The 13,324-nt window shown below is 39.2% G+C and overlaps 1 protein-coding gene and 1 pseudogene across 1 annotated transcript; one reads left to right on the forward strand and one right to left on the reverse strand.

The window, feature by feature from the left end:
• The first annotated feature begins 709 nt into the window (after nucleotides 1–709).
• LOC126609888 (probable GTP diphosphokinase RSH2, chloroplastic) lies at nucleotides 710–8,734 on the forward strand. Its single transcript, XM_050277823.1, has 6 exons — nucleotides 710–1,905; nucleotides 2,007–2,192; nucleotides 2,754–3,214; nucleotides 3,398–3,556; nucleotides 3,674–4,025; nucleotides 8,166–8,734. The coding sequence occupies exons 1-6, from the start codon at nucleotides 1,162–1,164 to the stop codon at nucleotides 8,472–8,474; spliced, it is 2,211 nt and encodes a 736-aa protein (XP_050133780.1). The 5' UTR covers nucleotides 710–1,161; the 3' UTR covers nucleotides 8,475–8,734.
• A 2,797-nt stretch (nucleotides 8,735–11,531) lies between these two features.
• Nucleotides 11,532–12,684, reverse strand: LOC126611851 (transcription initiation factor TFIID subunit 9-like; annotated as a pseudogene).
• Nucleotides 12,685–13,324: the final 640 nt, after the last annotated feature.

A 13,324-nucleotide genomic window follows, 5' to 3' on the forward strand; every position in this document is an offset into this window, starting at 1 on the left:
ATTTTATTCAAGTTTCGAGTTCGATTTCCTTATTTAATTTGTGTATTTGATATATGTACAGTACATACGTGGCCTTTTACCAAAAAAGAAAAAAACATTCTGTACTTTTCTAATTATGGTTCTTTTCTTTTCGTATCCAATTAAAGCACAAAACAGTGCCAGATCCATATACACAGCACCAACCTTTTTGCTTCTGGAACATTTGAAATTTTATAGGAAAAATTTGAAATAGATCCAATTTTAGATATTTACTTTTAAAATAGGTCCAATTTTTAGTAACTTTTGACTTTTGAAATATGTCTAATTTTTAATTACTTTGGACCCATATCAAAAGATCCCATAAATTTATAATTAGATTTGATTTGATTAAATTAATCCAATAATCTGTTATTTAGTACTACGGTTTACTGGTATTCATCTTTATTTGTAAATAAGAGGTCTTAGGTTCAATTCTCGCTAAAAGAAAATTTAAATGACATTCTTGCTAGCCCATTATAAGGCTTAACCCATTCTTATTTCTTAATACAAATAATATTGTTTATTAAAAAAAAAATTCAATAATCCAGATTGTCTAATTCCAAAAAATAAAAAATAGAATCCAGTTGGTCTAAAACCAAATTCACATGTCACCAGGACTTTTAGGTAATTTCACAGTTCCATTGCCAGGCCTGTAAGCAATAACCACTTGATGAAAAACAACAAAACGGAGAGAGAGAGAGGAGACAGATTCTCGAAAGAAAAATAAAACACGAAGAAAGAAGCTTCTTCTTTTTCTTCTTCACATTCCTCCTCTCTCTCCTGTGCGTTTCTTAGCGTCCTTGACTCACTTTTCTCGAAATTTAGGTCTAGTTTTTTTCTTTCTGTTTCTGTATTTATTGAGCTCAATTTCTATAAATTTCTACATTTTTTCACAATCTTTGATTTATTTAGAATTTTAGATACGGAATCATTCTACCAATTGGGGTTTTTTTTTTCAAAAATTAACTTACTGGGTCTCTGAGAAATCCATTTGGTGTCTGGAGTTGTTTGTTTCCCGGGAAAGTTAGTTGCTTTTGCCAAGAAAATTAGTGGGTCGTCGAGAAAATTCGATTTGAGCGAAGGCTTTATCTGGATTCTCTCGATTTGTGAGTTGGGGTCCGAAATCGTCGCAAAAAGGAAGATATGACGGTCCCGACAATAGCTCTGTACGCGGCGCACCCGTGCCAGATCAACGCGCACACCTCACACGATTTCGAATTGGGCTCTCGATCTTCTTCGTCGACGGCGTCGACCCCCTCCACGTCGCAGAAGCCGGTGACTGGCGGGCTCTCGTGCCTATTCTCCTCGCCGACGGTGAAGCACGCGTCGTCCTCCTCGAGTTTTTCAGGCGGAGGAGAGGAATTGGGCTCTCTATGGCACGATAGAGGCGAGGAATTGAAGGAATTGAGCAGCTCGTTTCGGTATTCTGGGAGCAAGTTCAATGGGGCTTCGATGAACCGGGACCCGAGCCCGGTTTCAGTGTTTCAGGGTCCGGTTTCGTCTTCCAGTAGCGGTGTTTCAGGGTCGGTGAGGAGCCCACCAATGAGAATTACAAGGGAAAGGTCTGGCAATGGAGATATTAGCTTGAATTCGATTCGGTGTAGAAGTAATGGGTTGTTTAATGGGTTTGTGAGGGGTGCTTTGGGCTCTTCCTGCATAGATTACGACTCGCCGAGCTTCGAGGTTCAGACTGATGGTTTGGATGTGGGTTCATCAGCTGTGCTTGTTGATGATTTGACTTTCAACATGGAAGATGGGTTTTTGGAGGGAATTGCTGAGCCTTATGCTAAGGAGTTGCTTGTGGGTGCGCAGCTGAGGCACAAGATTTTCTATGAAGATTTTATTATCAAGGCCTTTTACGAGGCTGAGAAAGCGCATAGAGGGCAGGTAAATTTTGTTTGGGTTTGAATTTTGTGTGCATTTTTGCGTTTTGGGATTTTGGCGAATTGGGTTGAGAAGTTTTGTTGTATTGTATTGTATTGTTGCAGATGCGAGCAAGTGGCGGTCCTTATTTGCAGCATTGTGTGGAGACGGCGGTGTTGCTCGCATTGATCGGTTCTAATTCGACAATTGTTGCTGCAGGGCTTTTGCATGACACGCTTGATGATTCTTTTATGTGTTATGACTACATATTTGGGAAATTTGGAGCCGGGGTTGCTGATTTAGTAGAAGGGGTATGTGTTCGATAATTTTCATCAGTTTATTGTATTACTGAATGGTAGTAATTACACAAGTATCAATATTTGTTTGTTTTCGTATGTTGAACACTAAATTCAAGTTTTTTTTTTGTCTAATGAGATATACATTGTTCATGGTATGTCAAATCTACCTGCCATTGTTTCATGGATTTTGCTTAGCTTTCTACAACATCTGCATTGGTACTTTACAGATGGTATAATAGATATCATATTGAATAAAAGTTAACTGTTGTCCTCTTATCCGAACGAATGCTTGTGTTATCAATTAATTCCATAGTTGAGCTCATGTTAACACGAGTTACGTGATTGTAATGGCCAAATGTTGCAGCTGTATGAAGTTAAAAATCATGTTGCACGGTGTTCTAATTGTAAATTAGAATAGAAAAAGCAGCTGTTGAGATTTACGTAATGATACTCTATTTACAAAAGTGAAACCTAGTGAGGATTCTATATTTCAAATAGTGTTGTTGCGATAAATATATGTATATGAAATTGACCTTAAGTAGTTCTAATCTAGTTCTTTATGGAATTTATTAGGTGTCTAAGCTCAGTCATTTGAGCAAGCTTGCCCGTGATAATAATACAGCGTGCAAAACAGTTGAGGCAGATCGCCTGCATACCATGTTCCTAGCCATGGCAGATGCCCGTGCTGTCCTCATTAAATTGGCAGACCGATTGCATAATATGATGACACTAGATGCATTACCCTTGGCTAAACAACAGAGGTTTGCAAAGGAGACTTTAGAGATTTTTGTGCCCTTGGCCAGCAGACTTGGAATCTCTAGCTGGAAGGTGCAGCTAGAAAATTTATGTTTTAAGCATCTCAACCCGGATCAGCACAATGAACTGTCTTCTAAGCTTGTCGATACGTTTGACGAGGCAATGATTACTTCTGCCACGGAGATATTAGAGCGCGCTCTCAAGGATAAAGCCATTTCCTACCATGTTCTTTGTGGGCGGCATAAGAGCTTGTATAGCATCTACTCCAAAATGTTAAAGTATGTTCTCTCTCCCTCTCTCTCTACTGCATCATAAAAGTTGACCGTAATTTTTTTTTATAAACGTAGTTCTTAATGCATCACTAGAATGAATTATAGTTGTATGCTTTGACATCCATGTGCTAGCACATTATTCTCCATGCCTGGATTGAAATGAACATGCTTATGGCTTATTTTCCACAGGAAGAAGCTAAACATGGATGAAATACATGATATTCATGGACTACGTTTGATTGTCGAAAATGAGGAAGATTGTTACGAGGCACTTAAAGTTGTTCACCAGCTGTGGTCTGAGGTCCCAGGAAAGTTCAAGGACTACATAACTCAACCGAAGTTTAATGGGTATGCCATACCTCTAAAGTTCTCTATTTTCTTTGTCAACATACCTCAAAAAAGTTCTAGTCATCTAGTGAATCTTTTTTCCACATTGTTGTCCTAATATTCATCTAATAAATATAGGTATCAGTCGTTGCACACTGTGGTGATGGGTGAAGGCATGATTCCATTGGAAGTTCAAATTCGAACAAAGGAGATGCATTTGCAAGCTGAGTTTGGATTTGCAGCTCATTGGAGATACAAGGAAGGCGACTGTAAGCTCCCCTCGTTTGTGCTTCAGATGGTTGAGTGGGCCAGATGGGTGGTCACTTGGCAGTGTGAGGCAATGAACAGAGACCGCTCCTCCATTGGCTATGACGATTCAATCAAGCCACCCTGCACATTTCCTTCGCATTGTGATGACTGTCCATATTCTTACAAGCCCCACTGTGGTCAAGACGGGCCGGTGTTTGTCATCATGATTGAGAATGATAAGGTTTGTTTCAGAAAACTTCCTGTTAATTTTGTATGAATATGTTTTGTTTATACCATATTTAGGGCCTCTATATTTAGATCCCGTACAAATACTCGGGGGACTTAAATGTAATTATGTAATAAAGGAAGGGCTCTCTCACCTTCACAATTAGAGGAGGCCATTTTCTTAGGCCATGGGTAGGACTCTTACCCTTAGAAGCTCTCTCCCTCACTCCCCTCACCTCTCAGAGAAATACAATATCAGTGTGGACGTAGCCTAAACATTGGGGTGAACCACGATACATCTTGTGTTATTTACATTTCTGCAGATTTACGGTCGGATTTACGTTGTTCAAGACATCCGGTTTTGTGCTTCAATATTTGGCGCCGTCTGTGGGAATCGACACAAAAAACTATGTTGGTTCTCTTTCATTTTTTCATCTCACCACCGTGAAACTGCAGAAACCAAGAACCCAGAAAACCTCACTCTTTAGGGCTTTTCCAGAAAACCTTCACAGAATTTGTGCAGTTTTAAAAAATCCACCCAACATACCTTAAGAAGCACAAAGACTCTCTGTACCTGTTCAATATCAAGTCAAAAGCAGAATAAGGGGCACCAACTTTCAAAAAGCATATACAAAAAGCCCCAAACTTTCGTTTCACACGGCCACAACCAAATGGATCCACCGCCACTACGGCCTCTCCCCACCACAGTCACCACCACTGCAACTACGACAGCCACTAGCATGCAACTCAATTACCCCGACTCCGTGGACTTCTCCCCTCGCTCCTGCAACGCCGACATCTGGGATGACCCTCTCCCTCAAGTCCCCGGCGCCAAGCTCCGCCTCATATGCAGCTACGACGGCCACATCCCCCGCCCCCATGACAAGTCCCTCTGCTACGTTGGTGGCGAAACTCGCATTATTGTCGTCGAGCGCCACTCCACTCTCTTCGATCTCTGCTCCCGCCTCTCATGAACGCTCTTCAACGGCCGCCGCTTCTCCCTTAAGTACCAGCTCCCTAACGAAGACCTTGACTCCCTCATCTCCGTCACCACCGATGAAGATCTCGACAACATGGTCGAAGAATATGACCGCACCGCCTCCGCCTCCCCCCACAAACCCTCCCGCCTTCGACTGGTCACAAGGAGAGAGTTTGGGTTTCCTACTTGGGATCGCCTACAAGTTTCCTCCGTGAGCAGGCCAAACAACCCCTCACCTGCTGCCTCAATCGCAGCCTTTTCAAAGCAGCTACAAACTTTGGCGCTTTTCAATTTCTGAAATTTCTGAACCAAAAAAGAAGAGGAAGAAATGACTTGCTAGAGAGAGAGAGAGATGGTGAACATGGAGGATAACTCCCTTGATTTCGAGTCAGAAGACCCATTTCTCACTGGCCCTGCCGTTACCAAAAGAAGGAGGAAGACTATTGGGTTGGATGATTTTTTGACTGACTTCTACAAGGAAGAAGACAAGATTGTTGAAAAGGAAGCTAAGCATGCAAAAGCACGAAGGAACAATGAGTCAGATGAAGAAGATAATGACAAAGAGGCTACTCTCTTTGACATTGTCGATAAGTGTGAAAGCGAGGCATGTTAACTCTCTTGTTCTGGTCTTTTCTGGTGTTATTTGTGTACTGCTCTCCTTTTCAAAAACAAAGGAGGAAATAATATGATTCCAACTGGTCACAAAAGTTTGGGTTTTCCTACTTGGGATCGTCTGCAACAAGTTTCCTCCGTGAGCAGGCCAAACAACTCCTCACCCGCTGCCTCAACCGCGGCCGAGCTCACCAAATGGTCACTCCTACCTCGCCTTCTCCGGTGCCGAAGTCATCACCTTAACGAACCACTTCACAAACCAGATTCCATCTCCTGTGAATACCACGAGCACTAGTGGAAAACAGGAAGAAGATAAGTTTTCTTACAATATTTCTATTATTATTCTCCTTTGTGTTGTCTGCCATATGCCAAAAGAAATAAGATAAAAAGAAAGAAAAACAAAGAAAAAGGAAAAGGAGGTCCGTAGCTGATGCCAAAGCAAAAGCAGAAAAGAGGTGAGTCCCATTGGAGCGGGGAGATCAAGAAAAGCAGAAAAGCAAAAGCAAAGCAGAAAGCAAAAGAAGATAAATAATTGCGGTGGGGATGGCATGCAAAAAAGGAAATTATGGGCGTGACCCATTGAGCAGAGGATTAGATTTATTTTTGAATGATGTAATTTATTTTTCGTATCTTTCGGAGATATCTGTATAACCCCATCAGAGGGTAATAATAAAAAAACAAAAAACAAAAAAAAAAAAACAGCAAAAATTGGTTGGAATGTTGTATGGAGGGCGAAGGCCTATAAGCCCAAAATAGCACCAACCAAGTGATCAAAAGGACGTCCAGTACCACAAAAAATTATTCGGCACCCTACTGCTATTATCATCAACCAGGTGATCAAAAGTACGTCCAGTACTTCAAAAATTATTCTGCAATCTGCCGCTATTACCACCAACCAGGTGATCAAAAGTACTTCCAGTACTCCAAAAAATTGTTCGGCAGCCTGCCTCTATTATCACCAATCAGGTGATCAAAAGTACATCTAGTACTTCAAATTATACATGAGCATTACTCATGTCAATCATACATAAACATTCATGAGCATTACTCATGCCAATCAACATAAACATTCATGAACATCACTCATGTCAATCAGCTTCAAAAGCTTCATTTACAAAAGCTCTAGCTTCAAAAGCTTCATTTACAGAGCTCCAGCTTCAAAGCTTCACTTGCAAAGCTTCACCTACAAAGCTTCAGTGCAGGGTATACAAATATCGCCTCCGAACAACCGCCACTTCGGCCCATACATGGATTCAGTTTGAAGTCTCCAGCCAACAGACTCTATTGACTGAAGACTTGGGGGACTACATTATGTACCATATATTGGGCATCAACTAGGTCTCATGAAAAATACAAAATACTTGGAGAACTTAGCCCATCACTTATGTATAGGGGAGCGAGCCCTTATTCTATAAAAGGGACTTCCTCACCATCATTACAGAGCATCAACTCTAGCCCATCATTCATGTATCGAGGAGCGAGCCCTTATTCTATAAAAGGGACTCCCCCACCTTCAACGCCACAATCCGAGCCAACCAAGGTAACATAAACCACGAGTCGAGCAGCCTCGCATCATGTGCTACTTCTAGTTGAGCATCATTTCAGATTGAACACCGCCTCATATCGAACATCAATTCAAGACAACATTTAGTTACTTCGGCCCACACATGGACTGAATTTCAAGTCTCCAGCCAAAAAACTCTCTTCATTGAAGACTTGGGAGACTACTGTTTATACCATATTTAGGGCCTCCGTATTTATATCTCGTACAAATACTCGGAAGACTTAAATGTAATTATGTAATAAAGGAAGGGGCAAATATGTAATAAGTGAGGAGTCCTTATTCTATAAAAAGACTCCTCATCCTCATAATTAGAGGAGGCCATTTTCTTAGGCCATGGGAAATGCTCTCTCACTCTCAGAACCTCTCTCCCTCACTCCCCTCACCTCTTAGAGAAATACAATATCAGTATGGACGTAGCCCAAACATTGGGGTGAACCACGATACATCTTGTGTTATTTACATTTTTTGCAGATTCACGGTCGGATTTACGTTGTTCTAAGACATTCGGTTTTGTGCATCAACATGTTTAATTGGTTTATAGCTGGATTTAATATAATTAACTGTATACGAGGTGGGTCTTTATGGGACTTTCTAACTTTCATATGACAATGACTTTAAATTTTGTATATGGATGATAGTGTTGAACTGATGTCTACACCATCGTAGTTTCATATTTGCAATTATGCATTAAACATGGTGTCTTTAGTTGATAGACGCATATTATGCACCTTGTTGGGTTTCCACATAGCAAACGAAGTTGGGACAAGCAAAATAATATGGCACGCACTTAGCAATCGGTTAGGCACAAGTCTTGACGTGAATAAGTTTGTGTTGGGGTTTTCCAGATTTAATTGTAAGAAATGGCCGTATTTTCCGTTTATATCACTGAGACAATTTGTTCGTATTGGATGCTTTTCATTAATCTTTATTAGAAAGTATACAGAAAAACAAGCAGATACTTATTTACAACGAGTCTGACCATGTACGTTCTATTATTCCAGATGTCTGTGCAAGAGTTTCCTGCAAACTCCACTGTTATGGATCTGCTGGAAAGAGCTGGGCGAGGGAGCTTGAGAAGGACACCATACGGGTTACCACTGAAGGAAGAACTGAGGCCCAGGCTGAATCATGTGCCAGTGAACGATCCTGCATGCGAGCTGCAGATGGGGGATGTGGTGGAACTGACTCCAGCTATTCCGGACAAGTCTTTGACAGAGTACAGAGAAGAGATTCAGCGCATGTACGACCGGGGCTTCAGTGTATCAAGTGCAGGGCCCGCTGCTAATAGTATGGCAGGTTGGAGAAGTTGACCGGCACGCAGATTGTCCCGTTTATGGTTGGTTGTATCTAGTGACACCAAAGTCGTTCTTGTATATAAATGAAGCATTTGTACAGAACAGGTACGTGGTTCTGTTATTCGATGACTAACTGAATTCAACAAGGTGTTAAAATTGTTTTATCTTGAAGGGTTCTCACTTGTATGCGCTATTGTCTCCCGGCACTTATGTTTTTACAAGTTTCTGTATAGACTCGGATGACTAAGGTTGCAACTTGCTTTGTTATTTCGACATCCCTTTGCTTCTCTGTTGACATGTTGCGAATTCTCGTATCCCCTCACCTTATCGGACAATTGGTATTCTGATTTATACAAGCAATATTAGGAGAGGGAGAAGGATAGGGGACTAGGTCTATGGAGATTAGCTAATGTCTTACATACGATGAAGAGTTTATGGAGATTTTCCAGAGTAACAGATAGTTTGGAATTTTTAATCGTTAGAACTTTACTTTAAAATAAAAATTAAATCTAACGGTTAAAAAGTCTGGAATATCATATACTCCACAATATCATAGAACTTTTGGAGTTATTGATCACAACGGGTAAGAAAAAATGCAAAACTGGTTCATGTTTTTTTAGTACAAGTGATATAACTAGGCCTGGCAAACGGGTCGTGTCAGTCGTGTTCGTGTCGTTTTCGTGTAACACCTGTTATCTTAACGGGTCGTGTCGTGTCACACCTGTTATCTTAACGGGTCCTTAACAGGTCGGGTCACTTTACCCAACGGGTAAAGTGACCCAACCCATTAAGACCTGTTATGACCCGTTAAGAAAAATATTTTTTTTCTTCTTAAATTTGCACATACCACACATTGTCACATAAATATTACTTCAAAACATTAAAACACATTTGTCGCTTAAGTACTACATCTACACTCGAAAATAAGAGCCTCATAAAAATACACTACTAATCTATTACAAATATTAAATGTGCAAGGATATGCAAAATAAAAGCGTTTTTGTTTTCAAGGTTGTGAAGCCTTTCTCAAAAGTTTAAACATTGCCAATGGAACTCAAAGTTTAATGAAAGTGACCCACTAGTGTGTTTATTCGTACTTTTATTAAGTATAACATAAGATTTTGTGGTATCCACTAGTGTAAATATTTTAAATTGAAGATCGAATTCAATCATTGTATTCATATAGGGTCAAGGAGTGTAGTTGTAAAAAATCATCAAAATCGGAGTTAAAATAACCGTTAAATTGTGATTTTTCGTTTATAACCGTCGAAAAGTTTTGTCCCGTAACTTAATCTTTAAATGTTTGTTTTTTGCAATTTTTGGCGTATGCGATCTTGAAGCATATACAAACAAGTATGACGGTTAGATCGTTGAAACTAGTTTCGTAGAATGCGTATCCCATCAAAACAATAGATTCACTAACACTTAAAAGTTTATTCTGACTTTCATTAAGTATAACATAAGATTTTGTGGTATCCACTAGTGTAAATATTTTAAATTGAAGATCGAATTCATTCATTGTATTCATATAGGGTCAAAGAGTGTAGCTGTAAAAAATCATCAAAATCGGAGTTAAAATAACAGTTAAACCGTGATTTTTCGTTTATAACCGTCGAAAAGTTTTGTCTCGTTACTTGATCTCTGAATGTTTGTTTTTTTGCAATTTTTGGCATATGCAATCTCAAAGTATATACAAACATGTTTGACGGTTAGATTGTTGAAACTAGTTTCGTAGAATGCGTATCCCATCAAAACAATTGATTCACTAACACTTAAGAGTTTATTCATACTTTCATCAAGTATAACATAAGATTTTTGATATCCACTACTGTAAATATTTTAAATTGAAGATCGAATTCATTCATTGTATTTATATATGGTCAAGGAGTGTAGCTGTAAAAAATCATCAAAATCGGAGTTAAAATAACCATTAAATCGTGATTTTTCGTTTATAACCGTCGAAAAGTTTTGTCTTGTTACTTGATCTCTGAATGTGTTTTTTTTTGCAATTTTGGGCGTATGTGATCTCGAAGTATATACAAACATGTTTGACGGTTGGATCGTTGAAACTAGTTTTGTAGAATGCGTATCCCATCAAAACAATTGATTCACCAACACTTAAGAGTTTATTCATACTTTCATCAAGTATAACATAAGATTTTGTGATATCCACTAGTGTAAATATTTTAAATTGAAGATTGAATTCATTCATTGTATTCATTTAGGGTCAATGAGTGTAGCTGTAAAAAAGTTTCAAAATCGGAGTTAAAATAACCGTTAAATCGTGATTTTTCGTTTATAACCGTTGAAAAGTTTTGTCTCGTTACTTTATCTGTGAATGTTTTTTTTTTGTAATTTTTTTGCTGATGCGATCTCGAAGCATATACAAACAAGTTTGACGGTTAGATCGTTGAAATTAGTTTTGTATAATTCGTATCCCATGAAGTTCAATGGTGTGTGTGTGTATATATATTTATTTATTTATTAACTAGATTTAAATCTATTTATTTTGTATGTATAATTATTATAGTTTTTAGGGGTATAAAATTTAATATATATACATATATAACTATTATAGTTAATATTTTGGGGGTATAATTATTATAGTATATATAATTATTATAATTATTATAGTTAATTTAATATATATATATATATATATATATAATTATTATAGTTTTTAGGGGTATAAAATTGTTAAATTAATATATATAATTATTATAGTATTTTTTTAGGGTTATAAAATTATTAAATTAATATTCTGCTTATCGTCTATCGTGTTACCCACGTGTATACCCGAAACAACCCGTTATCTTAACAGGTGCTTATCGGGTTACCTGATAACGACCCGTTTTGTTATCGTGTCGACTCGAATACCTGTTAATTTCGTGTCGGGTTATCGGGTCGTGTCAGGAATTGCCAGGCCTAGATATAACTACACTTAATTACAAACTACGGGGAGGGGGAGGGTTTGACCGTGAGACGCATTGAGTTGAAGAAAATGCCTAACCACCAGGGCAATCCACCACTTGCACTCGTTTAGTAACCATCTTATGTTATAAGCATTCAAACTTAACTGTAAATCAACAGGACTGCAGAAGTAAACAGCATCACGTTCAAACGGAACATTGGGAAGGATACCCATTGGGGCGTGTTCTGGGGCACCCCAGAGGGTTCTGGTTCTTGGGGTGGATTCGGTTCAGAAGGTTCTTCATCCTCCACCATTTCTTCCGTTACTTGCGTTGGTTTGTTTCTTCGGGATTGCAAGTTGATAGTTTGGGCAGATCAACGCGTCCTGTTCAGGTGGCAATGCCACTCCAGGCCCTAGCCAACTCCAGTAAAACCTGATAACGAGTGTCAATCCCTTAAGATAATGCTCGATGAAAAAACACGCACGCACATGCACAAGCTGATGAAAGCGTATTTTGTTTGACAACTTTGCTTGATGTTATAAAATGACATAAGAAAGTTTTGATGCATCTTCTCGAACAATTTTATTACAGGAACTCAGATTTAGCAGATGAAAAAAATAAAGGGAGTGCGATAAATTACCTCTCTCGGAGGCGATTGTGGAAAGCTGAAGTTAACCTTGCGCTGAATAGCAAGCTTGACATCGTCACAATCAATTGTGGCTTTACAAGCATGTTCTGAGTAGACCTGTGCATCACTTAGAACATCAACAACATATCGATACCATAGCTCCAGGAAAAAAGAAGAACGAATCGGAAACAAAAGATTACTATTTATTATTTTATATATTTGTCATAGTTATTATATTATTATTTTAAGATTATTTTGTGAGAAATGAGGAAAAAAGAAGAACGAATCGGAGAGGAGGAGAAACAAAAGAGGAAGGAGGGGGCAGAGCTGCCCAATTGGGGGAGAAGAGAAGAGGACTGACCAATGAGAACTAGGAGAAATGAGAGAAATGAGAGGGAAGAAAAGGAGAGGAACCAGGGGAAATCAACCTAGCCAAATCGGGTCATTCCTTGACCCGAGGCCCGACCCGGCGAAAAGCCATGATTTTCAATGCTTTTCAGGTGATTTCTTCGGCGATTCGCAACCACCCACCACCGGGAAGTCACTCAACATCAACACCTTTTCTATTTCCACCCAAAAATTGATAGATTTTAGCCTTGGTGTCGTGAAGATTGCGCCGATAGGTTTCGTGGGTGCCTGGCAGCAATCGGCCGATTCTGCATGAACCATCGTCGACCACCACCATTGTTCAACTCTTCTTGAACCTAGGAACAAGTCCCAAGCCTTGGTTGGTGTAGTGGAGCACCGTAGGTGTCGAATCGAAGCTCACCCATTCTAGGGTTTCTAACGGGTACGAGCCAATTTAGGGCATTTCTCGACCAAATTGGACTTGGCCACATGTATAAAACTTGCTCTACTCATTGAGATATTCATTCCTATAAAATTTGAGAATTTTTGGAAATAGTTGAATTTTCCGTCGAGTCGAGGCAGTGCGTGAGCAGAGACACCACTTGACCTCCCTAGGCTAAAATGGGTGCCTCGATTCCATATTAGACATCTGATTGACGAAATTCCGTTGTTTGGTTATATTTTCGTTAAGGGCCGCCACTTGGTTTTTATATGATTCAACGATCCGACCAGTGGATCGTCACCAAACTTTAATATGTAATACTACATAATATTTAAGGATATTAGGAACTGAAGGATCAGGAATCTGATGTATGGATCTTCTTGGATGGGTTTTCTAAGTTTGTAAACCTAAACATCGGCCGCCACTTAATTTTAGCGATTGGCAGAGATCCGACCATTTGATCGTTTCAAAACTTTAGGATGTTGTTCTAGAACCAAATTGAAACTCTTGAGAAGTTACAAATCGAAAATCCGAG

This window comes from Malus sylvestris, chromosome 17, assembly GCF_916048215.2.
Source record: "Malus sylvestris chromosome 17, drMalSylv7.2, whole genome shotgun sequence".
Lineage (NCBI taxonomy): Eukaryota > Viridiplantae > Streptophyta > Magnoliopsida > Rosales > Rosaceae > Malus > Malus sylvestris.